At 36.6% G+C, this 12,737-nt stretch overlaps 2 protein-coding genes across 10 annotated transcripts in view; one reads left to right on the forward strand and one right to left on the reverse strand.

Annotated features, from left to right (window-relative positions):
* The window catches only part of LOC109040710 (protein amalgam), a 156,306-nt gene extending 150,786 nt beyond the window's left edge, over positions 1 to 5,520 (forward strand). The window contains exon 10 of the mRNA XM_019056718.2: positions 1,707 to 5,520. Within this exon, the coding sequence (XP_018912263.2) occupies positions 1,707 to 1,849 (143 nt within the window). The 3' untranslated portion in view covers positions 1,850 to 5,520. The remainder of the gene's footprint in view (positions 1 to 1,706) is intronic.
* A 1,270-nt stretch (positions 5,521 to 6,790) lies between these two features.
* LOC109040783 (proton-coupled zinc antiporter SLC30A2) overlaps positions 6,791 to 12,737 on the reverse strand; it is a 45,458-nt gene continuing 39,511 nt past the window's right edge. For all 9 annotated transcript variants that reach the window (XM_019056842.2, XM_019056849.2, XM_019056850.2 and 6 more), the window contains one exon: positions 6,791 to 9,842. In XM_019056842.2, the coding sequence (XP_018912387.2) occupies positions 9,697 to 9,842 (146 nt within the window). In that variant the 3' untranslated portion in view covers positions 6,791 to 9,696. The remainder of the gene's footprint in view (positions 9,843 to 12,737) is intronic.

Consider the following 12,737-nt stretch of genomic DNA (forward strand, 5'->3'; position numbering starts at 1 on the left):
CCTGCGTTTTTTGGAACTTAGCACTCTATATAAAATAAAAACTGTTTTACCCATGCACCTCAAATGTTCAGGTTAAATTCTTGATAGTATTTGCAAACAAATTCTGTAAAAACATTGTCCCTAGGTACTCAAATTTTTCTGCTTTGATACATTGTTTCCAAAAAAATTAAAATGGCGTTTACGGCGTTTTTGCTTTGTACAGCAGTACAAGAATCGATACATTTCCATAGGTTTAAATGGGGGGGGGGGGGGATTTCGTCAATTTGATGGATCCGCTAATGTCACGGCTTCTATCATATCGTAGACAACTGCGGCCCCTATTTTGAACACAGCTCGATTTGTGTGCACTTGTGTCGTATTTCCTTGATCAAGCTGATTTATGACGCGCGGCGGTACACGAATATCCACTCGTGCTTTTCCCCTCCCCCCCAATTTCGGGGGAGGATATTTCAATGCACCTGTAGACACCACTCGGCGGTTGGCGATCCCAAAGTTTGCCTCGACAACAGCTTCTGGAAACTTTGACAAAAGCCCGAAAGTAAATCAATTGTTCCTAACCCTCATCCTTGAAAATAACACAACCGCACCAGTGGCGTGGCGTGAATATGCGATATATCGATTGTTGTGCCATTTAAACGTATGGTAAAAAATCGATTATTAAGGTGTTCGCTGCGAACACCCTCATATATCGATTCTTTTTCCATAGGTTTAAATGGCTTAACAATCGATATATCGCAATTCACGCCACGCCACTGAACCGCACCCGCCCGCGAGCGAGGGGGAAACTTTTGCGGGTGAGAGGAAAAAAAGGAAAACTCTTGGCTAAAGCTCGCATTTCGATGGTGGACCAATCCATAAATCTCGATTTGCGATGTTTCTAATCTTCTGCCACGATTCCTTTTTCTAAAAAAGGTCTCATCTTTGTGTCTGCGTGACATTTTTTTTGACTTCTCTACGCGCTCTATCAATAATGTTCACCGAACATTTTACCAAAAAATTCGAGCAGTGTTCTCTTGAAATAATAAAATACGAACGGTTCTCGCCGTTTCAGGAGGCCCCCCGCAATTAATATTTTATTTTTACATTAAAAATCCTCAAAGTCATTTCCTGAGAATTTTTCTCATTTTTCTTGGGTTTTTCACGGGCTATTCTATTCTGGAAAACATTCAGTGAAAATGTCAAACAATAGCGCTGGTCAACTGTATTCCTGGGATAAAATCACTGAGGAAAAAAACACATTGGATCTAGAGTCCAGACTCTTGAAAACATTGACAAGAAAAAGGACTCTTGATTAAAGCAAATTTAAGCTTAAATCAAAAGGAAATTAAGAGGCTTGGTTCTTGATTTAAGCTTAAATCTGATTGAGTCAAGAGTATTTTTTCTTGTCGATGTTTTTAAGAGTCTGGACTCTAGATCCAATGTGTGTTTTTTTCCAGTGTGGGATTTTGAAAGATAGAAAACGAGATGGTCGCGCGTTCCGACAGCTTTACCGACGAAATGCCATAGCTTTGCCTTGATATGACATTTTTGGGTGGTTTTTCGAGTGGTCCCAAAAGTTCCGTAATACTCTCTTGTACGCTTTGGTATCAATGACTCAATTTAGAGTTTTTTTTTAGATTAAGGTCTCTTTTTTCCTAGACTTGCATGGGTATGGAACTTTTCAAAGATGGCACAATGATTTATATTTGATGAATTTTTTGTTACAGATAAACAGTCCCAGTACAAAGAGTATGAAGAGTACGAGGATGAATTCATGGTTGGTTCTGGCGGGCCAGCGTGCTCAAAACTATTTTCTCTCTCATCTTATTGGTACCTTCTACTCCTGCCTGCTCTCATTCCGGCCAATTGATTTAATATGAATATTCTTTTCGGTGCGTCCGTCCACTCCAGTCGTGAACCAATTGGACTACTTTTAGTAATTCGGAATTAACATTTCTGGCTTAATCGGTTGCACTTATGTGCATAAGAAAACTAATGGTTGTTTCTAAACTGATTGTGAGATAGAAATTTTAGTTCCTCCAAAAAAAATTTAGCCTTCAAAATGTAGTCCAATTGGACTAAATTTTGCAATTCGGAACTACAATTTCTGGCTCCTCTGTAAAAACACTTATGCTCATAGGGAAACTAATGGCACATACGTTGTTTTTAAACCGGACTAGAATTTATAGTTCCAAATTGCAAAATGTAGTCCAATTCATTCTCCATGCAGCTTATCGTAGTGACTGAAAGTATGGCTAGTATTTTACATCATCAGTTTTCATATCGAGAGATTTCTCACTCACCACACCTCTTTCACATTGAAACGATACAATTCGAGGGCTGACAAAGTTCGGAACTTTTGTATCAAAATGAACTTTACGTCTCTAAAATCATAATTTAATGAACGATGTCACTGTGACTGAAGAGTGTTGGTGTATTAACTTGACCCTACTCTTTACTACACATTTTTAGCATAAGAGACGCTGAAAGTTGTAATTTATGTAAATTTTTCCTTCCTCTTGCTCTTTCTTTTGAAACAACCAAAAATGGAAGTACAATGTTTTTTTTTGTTTTGTTTTTTTTAAATTTTTTTTTATTTTTATTTGAACCAGATTATCCCATTACACATAGTTACCTTTAAAGCAAATTTTTTGTAGACATTGCCCCTCTTTTTTTCAATTAAGAATGTTTTTAATTTTTTTTATTTTATGTGGTCGACATAAATGGAACGTCTATATTATAAAATTTTGTATACTGCAAAGACTAATAAGGTTGTAACTTGTACATGTTTTCATGGAACACAAAACGAGATGGCTGTGTTATGCTCGATAACTACCTCGTAAATTTATTTCATTTCCTATTGCAGGGGTTCCATTTCCATTTAATGTATACTTCTATTTTAGACCAAATAAACCTGAGACTTATGGACGACTCAAAAGTTGGGAATGAAATAAAATTGCGATGTAGGTATGTGAAATGTTTGTATTGCTCGGTGTAAAACGAATATGAAAATGTCTAAAAAAAAATGTGATCAAAAATGGTTTTAGGTAAGATGCATGCTCTTCAAATTCGTATCTTCAAACTTATGAAAATGTTCTCTAGATATTGGGTACCTGAGTTTCATTACTGTGGTAGGACAGTGATATTGTGTCCATGGTGGAAGAGTGCAAACCTAACAAGGGTTGCCAACCACACATTCATATTGTAATGAGCCTAGGCGGTTCACTTTCAACTTCTTTTCAAATTATTTTTCTTAATTTTATCAATCTTTCTTTATAGATACTTTCATGGCAGAAGAATCAAAAATACTAATGCCACCAGGGTCGGATTAAGGGGGTGGCCACATGGACCGCGGCCCATGGCGGCAAATCTAGGGGGCGGCAAATTTTGAAATTTTTTTGTAGGTATAAAAAAAATCGGAGTTAGAAAAAGAAAAATTACAAACGTGAAAAGGTTACAAGATCTCTCATTTCCTGAGAGTATAGTAATTTCTAATTTTGTCGTCTTTCTGTGATACAAGAGACAGCACCTTCAATTAGTCGAGTTAGGAGAGAAACCAAACACACAATTTGGCCTGGAACAGCGCGTCTTAGGGAGAAATGATGACGAGGACTTGAGATGAAAAGGAGAAGCCCTCGGCGCGATAATCGGCATGTAACACATATTAGCGCCTACAAGACTGCACGAATACTTCACGCATTGCATCAAACACAGTGCGGTTATTGTGGTCAGCGTGAAACGGATAGCGCCTACAAGAATGCATGAATACTTCACGCATTGCGCCAAACACAGTGCAGTCAGCGTGAAACGCACAGCGCCTACAAGACTGCGTGAATGCTTCACGCATTGCGCCAAACACGGTGCGGTCGGCGCGGCGCGGCGGCGGAAGTTAAAATCATTAAACCGAATTTTGTGTTTGTTCTTTCAACATGTTTTCGTTCATTTCTTATGCATGGAAGGCCTTCTCCATCAGAGATAGGTTTACGAAACTCGACTTTCGCGCAAAGTTCCGTGACCTTTGGCTAGTAGTGTTGACGGGGCTTTCCCAAAAAATGTGTTCAACACGAGTAAATGCATCTTATGCACCCCTCCCCCGCTGGCACGTTCACTTGATGGTTTTTATTGATGTTTCAAAACGAATGAGAAGGGGGCGGCAAAATACAGGCGGCCCATGGGCGGCAAGTAGGAAAATCCGGCCCTGAATGCCACTGGTGATCACTTAAAATAAGTTAGCCTACCTACTGCGTCAGCCATCTTCATTTTACACTAAAATTAAACAGATACCTACATCAATCAAGATGACAGATGACATGCATTGAGCCGAGTAATCCTTAGCGCAAACTTTGAAATTGAGATTTAATTTATTAATTGAGATTTAATTACACGTATTATACGTATAATGCTGTACTTGCAAGTGATTGCAATTTTAAACAATTGTTAAATTGATGCATTTACACCTCACAGACTAATTTTCGCTCGTCTGAAGTAAGAGCGTAACTCTATTGTCACTTGAGCCGCGGAAAGCATCGTGTTAAACGGAGAACACGGCTCACGTGGAAATCGAGGTACGCCCTTCAAGTCAACGAGGCGACGAAATTATCGGCTTGATATTATGTTGGTCTCAAGGAGATTCCCCCTAGTCTTAAATATTTGTAATGACAGCAATCCATCGTTTTCCTGCGTCTTTTACCTTTTTTTCCAAAATCTGTTTTTTTACGACTGTAATTAGGAGGTTAAGAATCCTGATAAGTTCCAATTTTATTTTGTTAACTTAAAGTCCATTCCCTACATTCAGTTGTTTTTACCCAGAAAATTTGACAAAAATTGTTTGATTTTACTGAATTTCGGCAAAATTTCACATTGCGTTTTGATGTTAAATCAAATGCCATAAAAAACACGGGCCAGTAGTCTGTTACAATGACGTATAATCCTGATTTTTATATTTTCTTTCTGTTCACTGAAAAAAGAATGAAGCTGATTTTACATTCTGGATGTAAAAAAAGTGTGCGAGAACTTACAAAATATTGAATTCCCTCCTACAGCAGTAATATTAGCAATGTCAAGATGTAAATCTAACTGTCGCAGCGGGCAATTTAGCCTTTTGTGAGTTCTCGGACACTTTTTTTTACAACGAGAATGTTAAATCAACTTCACTTTTTTTCGGTGTTTATTTCGTACTGTAAAAAGATGATTTTAAAACAAAATTTCGAGAGAAATGTTTGTCAATACCTAAGTAAAAGAATTATTTCCTCAGGAAACATTGCAGAAATTTGATTTCCCATTTTCCCTTTCAGATGGTTTTGAACGCTTAAGTGTACAGAACACTCCATCGGCCAAAAATCTGTTTCATAGTCTGACAGACCAAGCATTAAAATTTATTTCCGTGTACATATTTACCTACTTTACGTTAGGGTGTAAGTGTTTGTTTGTGATACGTAAATCAACACCCATTATAAACCAACTTTGTACAGAGCATTTAAATTATCGGATTCGATTCCTTGTAACATATGTGAAACAAATACATATTTTAATAGTACAAAACTTGTCTCTCCTCATTTCCACCCGAGTATTATGATGTTCTGTTAGGTCACACGCTCAGCATTACCACATTTTGCTAGAACTAGATCTTCATGCAACTCGCATTCGTCGGTTCGCTTACTTTTCTGCTCTGCGTTTAAGTCTCTGAGGAGATTCCGGCGTTTTGCCGTTTTGGCGATACCTAAGGGATTTCGGCATTTTGCAGTCTTGGCGGTAAATGATTCTAGCATTTTGCCGTCTTGGCGATAAGTGATTCCGGCAAATTGCCGTAACTAGACTGTCGGTACGATTATTTACAAGAAAAACCATCTTTTCATTCAAATACGAGACAGTCCTTAATGAATGTTCGGTTAGCGACTGAAAGATCCTACGAGTCAGTATTAAATGTATAATACACAATGATTTTGGATACAAATATAGCCCGGAGTGGGCCGTGAAGTATCTTACAAAACTGTAGGCGTTTTCAACCGGCGACAACACCGCAATGCTAGGGGAAAACGCCTTGTGCCTGAATAGACATTGCCAAATCTCCTTGGACGAATAATACATTTTCGGGAGCATTTGGAAACCTTCTTCTTACCATTTTTCAGAATTTTTTTTTTTTTTTTCGTATTATTATCTATAGTTTCTGAGAATTTTAAGGAAAAATATTCATAACTTTCTTCATAAATAAATATTTTAGGAGAGGAAATCTAGCAACATTCGAATGCTCATACGGTGTTTTTCTTTAGCACGGCAGAACAGACTGTCGCGTTTTGCGTGAACGGAATAAACACGCATCTCCCCGCCCTTGCTTTGATGACTTAAGTCAGGAAGTGCCAGGAAATATTGTAACACATTTGCAAATCGTGCCGACAATTTCCATTAAGAAGTTCCGTATACTGACAACAATCAAAGTAGGTTTTTCTCTCTTTCCACACTAATGAACAATAAACATACATTATCCTCTTTTAATCGTAACAGATTGCCCAGGACTGCCTTATTTTGAAGATCTTGTTTTGTAAATCCGATTATAAAGAATATTTTTTTATTTGGAGCCACATCCTTTTTTTACCCATCCCCCCTCCTTCCATACAAAGATACTGGAAAAAACTAATTGTAGTGAGCATCAACTGCAACATAATCTTTCAAAATTCATCAGTTATTATTATTACATTTCATTTTAAATGGCTAAAATCAGAATGAGTAAAATGAAAAAAGAGTCTTCAAACCAAGAAGATATTTAAAAAAAGAGAAAAAAATTAATGGATGATAGGATAGATGGAGATCTACGTTAACTTTGAATAATGCTGTATTTATTCAAAATAACAAAATATAAAAAATAAAATATTTCGACGAGTAACAATCAATTTTTTATGTTGATACAAAATAACAGATAGAAAAATATTTAACTCAAATAAATATTACAAGAACAAGGGATGTTGGATGTTGAACAAGTTTTTGGCATGCTCCTTGAAGGGCTCTGTTGGTTCAGGACACAACTTCAGTTACTGGTTTTGTGATAAAGTTTATCTCTATGAAACATGAATACCGAGTGTTTAGCCCAGCCAAAGATATTTTGAGCGATATGACTTAAAAATGCAAATATTATGCAGATACTTGTACAAAGAAAAATTGAGCAAATGCAAACAACTCAATAATCAATTGTTTCTTGTTAGAAAATTTCAAAATCAAAACAGAACGTGGTGCATAAGAATCCATATTAAGATTTAGATACTAAAAAAACTTCATCATAAAAACAAAATAAAATATGTAACAAAAACAAATTACTTTTTTATTAAACAGAGCTTTTCAATTAACAATAAAACTTCTCACCTACTGCTGTTTTAGCGATATTTTAGCCACCGAACATATTGCTTCTGCGTTTTGTTTGGAAGGAGCTTAACAAAATCACTATGCATCGATGGTAGAGGGACTACTTGAATGCATGTGTAGAAAAAAAATCTACTAAGTACGGAAAATCTGCTCAGATAGGTGAACTTCTGTTGCACACATACGTTCCTTTGAATTTAAAATTGCATTTTTTAAAAAACTTTGGAAAGTGACCAGAGTCTTTGCATAGTTAGAAAATTATTAAACAAAGCAGAAAATAAGAAGGAAGAAAAAATAAATAAATAAATGCAGAGCACAGTTTTAGAGAGAATTAACACATTTCAAGTCTTTCAAAATGAAATGAAATAAGAAAAGTTTAATCTTAAATCCTGAGAGCTCAAATGGAGAGAAAACAGAGTTTAAGCAATGCTTCGGAATGTAATCTTGTAAATGTAGAGAGATTGAGTGATTATATGTTTTGAAAAAAAAAAGGAGGGAGTCCTCTTATTCAAAGGGGTAACGATTATTATACCTGCATTTTAAGATTTTGGTATACAGACTGATGAGTATACTTTCATACATAGTACATCATACATACAATTAAAATAGAATTGTTTTTAAGGGAAATTCATTGCTTTACTTCTCTTGACCCATTTATTTATCACAACCAGAATTGTGTTTATTTTGCTCTTGTCAACGCAAAATTGAATTAGATCCTAAGAAGCAGTAGTTGTAGATAAGTGCCTGACATAATATTGAAATTTCATATAATTCACTAAATTAAACCATTCAAAATAAAAAGAATCGTAATCTTCATTTAACTTTAAAACAAACAAACAAAATTAGCTATCACAAAAAATAATAAAAATACATAAGTATTATTAGTTTTCAATTATTTTAAAATTACTTTACAGAAAAACACTACTCAACTATTACAGAGTCATCAACAGTTAATATCAGAACCTATTTCCAAACAATACGGCTCATACAGAGAACTGGATCTATTGCTCTTGGAGTAAGGAAAGCTACACAAATTATTTTTGTCCTGGGCCTCGATAATTTTATATGCATACGTTTATCACTTGATTACAGAACCTGATAATCACTTAGCACGATTATGAGACTACAGGATCCTAAGAAAAAGTGTCTTGTATTGGACTAATATTCTAACACCATGCCGGGATGGAATGGTTTAGGACGCTTTTATTTGACCAGGCTACTGATTTCATTGCACCTCTGATTCATGGTTGATGCCATCTAACAAAATGTTTTCTAATACAGGGAGGAATAAAAAAGCAGGCGGGATACCATTATGACAGAGGGAACACATGACGAAAGATTCTCTCTTGATTCAAACATGATTGATTGAACATTGACCTTTGAAGTATTTTTAGTTAGAGAATTTTCTTACTCATTAGACATTCATAATTGCTCACCTAAATTAACAGCTTTTCCTCGCTCAAAAACCTTGACATAAATAATTAGAATCATGTGCTCACTTTTTTCAAAGTCAGGCACCAGAGGACGGTTCTAAAAAGACTAAGTGAGTATTTCCCTGCGGATGTTTTTTAAGATGAAAAAATACATAATAGTATCCATTAACTGAGCAGTGGACACCATAAAAATGAGAGAGAAAAAAATAAAAAGGAAAAAAAATTATCCAAGGAGATCAAAACAAAAACCAACAAAATAGAAAATTGTCAGAGGTAATCGAATACCTCCATTGACAGTGTAAAACAGGGTTCTTGCAGAATATGGTTCAATCACTGCTTTCAAGGAAATGATGGTTTGAGTATTTTCATGAGACATGAAGAAACCATAATTCGTAATGAGCATGACATGAAAATGCAAAAATATCTTTGCCTCTATTTTTTCCCAGGGTAACATTTTTACTAAACATGGGCTATGAGCATGTATTTTACACAGGAGTATGCATTTAAAATATATATTCAAATCTATTTTATCCAGAAAATTCAATTTGAATATTGTGGTGTCAAAACTCACCTGGTGACAGACGACTCAAATTCAGCCTTTGGAAATGGTTTTGAAAGTTGATTTAAAACGATTAGTAATCAACATACACTGATGTAGCACCTTGAACGTAAAGGAACCACCTCAAACATTATTTTTTAAACATTAATAACATACGTATGAAGCGATATTAACTCCCATTTGCAATAGTTTATGACCGCTATTAGGGGATAAAGAAATTTACAAGTACGAATAAATTTACAAACTTTTTACACAGAGGGGAGGAGGGATACTGCATAGTTCCACTATGCTGAGGAACTCAAAAGAAATTTATAAAAGAAAAAACATTTCACTATTGAAAGGCACGATTATTACTAGAAAATAGACTGCCAGAGGTCATTTTAAAGGAGGTTGACACTGCGCACAATTTTCCATTTGCTCATGAAATTCTTCAATTTGCAGAGTTATTTCAAAAAAGTGGAACTTGTTGTGGATTTTTCTTGATGCACATTTTAGTATCTGCGCTGAGTCACATCCTGGACCTGCAATGAGAGAGAATGAGATTAGAAAATGAAAAAAGATATTGCTGTAGAGTAATTACTTTCAACTGAAATGTACTTTTTTTCAACCATATGATGATTCAGCTAGAAGTCGATTTTGACGGAAATGATCGTTCATACAAACTCTGGTTCTTCTTGTGAGCAGGAAATTCTAATTTTCCATAAAGAGCGAAAAAAAAATTGATACCTTGATAATTTTGATTCCTTGATTAAAAATTAATTTCAGTAATTTTCATCACGCAAATTGTGTTGCATGTGAAACTTAGAAGAGAAAACATTTATCAGAATACCTAAATTCGTACCTTTTCAAGGGTCTATTAGTTCAATTTTCTCAGTATTCCATACAAACTTTTAAAATATATTTTGCATAAATATGAGGACTTTTTTCAAATTTCAACGATCTAGTAAACCAAACCTTATATTTTGAATCTGCTTAGAGAAATCTTGAACATGAAAAATTAAATTCTAGAAATCTCTTAAATTATGAAAAATATTTTAAAATGTCTTCCAATCTTTCAGGGTCGGTCACAACCTCATGCATGCGTTAGTAAGATCATGATTTTATACATTCATTATTTGAGAATCTAAAAGAATAAAGGGGCTGTTTACTAGTCCGAGAGCCAGACGACTTTGAGTGACAAACTCGGGATACATGTTTTGACCCCCTAAATCGATAGCCTTGCATGCACTGAAACGGAAAATTTTTGTCTGCCGCCCTCTAGCCTGTGCCATCACCCTCATCTAGGCCCTCAAAGTGGTCCAAAAAACACCATCTGGTGACAAACTCCTGACGCTCGGCAGACAAGTCTATTATTAAAGATCATACCCAGGGTGACTAGAAAAACTTTGTCTGCCGCCTTCTAGCCTGTGCCATCACCCTCATCTAGGCCCTCAAAGTGGTCCAAAAAACACCATCTGGTGACAAACTCCTGACGCTCGGCAGACAAGTCTATTATTAAAGATCATACCCAGGGTGACTAGAAAAACTTTGTCTGCCGCCTTCTAGCCTGTGCCATCACCCTCATCTAGGCCCTCAAAGTGGTCCAAAAAACACCATCTGGTGACAAACTCCTGACGCCTAGTGCGGTTGCAGATGTACTCCTGTGAGCAGCTTGTGTAATAAAGTTTGAATGATACATCATTCTCTTCGTTTTTTCGTGTAGAATCCGATTTTCGATGTTGTCAAGTCCAAAAATGATGCTGGTGCCCCCAATTCAAGATGGCGCCCAAAATGGCCGCCCCGGAGGTCAAAATTCCAAAATTTAAGAATATTGTCGAGTTTGGTATCCATCTATATGTAATTTTGGTCGTAGAATTCATATCTGGTGTCAAAAAATAATTTCAACCCCTTAGGGTCCGTCAAATCCAAGATGGCGGCCAAAATTTCAACTTTAATGATAATTACCCAAGATGCACCTTTCACTGTCGAATGACGTGTCTTCATTTATGTTAATTAGGTCAGAAAACCTACAAGGGAGGTCTACAATGCCACTGCACCCTATGGAGGGCCAGGGTTCACCCCCTCCTACCCCCAATATGGCCGCCGCGGAGGGCATAAATAGTGACATTCTCTCAGAACGTCATAGTAGGTGTCCATTCCTATGTAATTTGAGGCGTAAATTCCAAATTTCAAGTCATAAATCGCAAATGTGAAACTTGCAATGGCTTATACCCTATATGGGGCCAGGGGAACCCCCTCAACCCCCTCTTCTTTCTAATATGGCTGCCATGGGGGGCATAAATAGTGAAATTCTCTCAGGACGTCATGTGAGGTGTCGATTCATAACATTGGGACCATATACGTTTTCAGATCCCAGAAATCGTCCAGAATTAAGAAAACACATAACTTCCAAGGGAAATTATTAGGGTAATCGATTTTCTTCCAGCAGGAGCGTGCGTTTTGTTGCAGATAACGCAGGAAACTGTAGGTGTCGCTTCTACTAGGAGACGAAACCCTGCGCTACAAAAAGCACTCAATTATCCAGTTGTTTTAATTGCAATTAAACTGAGTGCGTTCATAAACAATAACATAGGAACTCTGAATGCAGATACATACTTCGTCGGCAAAAAAATTATATTTTTGTGGGAATTTTTAAAAATGAAAAAAACAGACACCCATCTGAGTCCTTTGCGTACATAGAAAAAGAATACGCGTGAAATTTGTCAATTACCATTAAAATCACCGATTCATTTCCAGCTCTTTCGACAAAAATGAACCCAAGCAGCATTTTTAGTCCAAAATGTAGGCCAAAGCGGTTGCAATATATAAGTATTTTCGTCACTATGGGATATTTACATAATTTGACTTGTGATTCGAAATCCACGCCTCAGATTAAAAACAAATCGACACCTACTATGCCGCTTTGAGAGAATTTCACTGTTCCTATGTGGGCGAATATTGGAATAGCGGACATTTCAGGGTGAAAAAAGTCGATAAATCAAGTTCATAATTTCCCTTGGAAGTTATGTGTTTTCTTAATTCTGGACGATTTCTGGGATCTGAAAACGTATATGGTCCCAATGTTATGAATCGACACCTCACATGACGTCCTGAGAGAATTTCACTATTTATGCCCCCCATGGCAGCCATATTAGAAAGAAGAGGGGGTTGAGGGGGTTCCCCTGGCCCCATATAGGGTATAAGCCATTGCAAGTCTCACATTTGCGATTTATGACTTGAAATTTGGAATTTACGCCTCAAATTACATAGGAATGGACACCTACTATGACGTTCTGAGAGAATGTCACTATTTATGCCCTCCGCGGCGGCCATATTGGGGGTAGGAGGGGGTGAACCCTGGCCCTCCATAGGGTGCAGTGGCATTGTAGACCTCCCTTGTAGGTTTTCTGACCTAATTAACATAAATGAAGACACGT

Source organism: Bemisia tabaci, chromosome 5 (genome assembly GCF_918797505.1).
Source record: "Bemisia tabaci chromosome 5, PGI_BMITA_v3".
Lineage (NCBI taxonomy): Eukaryota > Metazoa > Arthropoda > Insecta > Hemiptera > Aleyrodidae > Bemisia > Bemisia tabaci.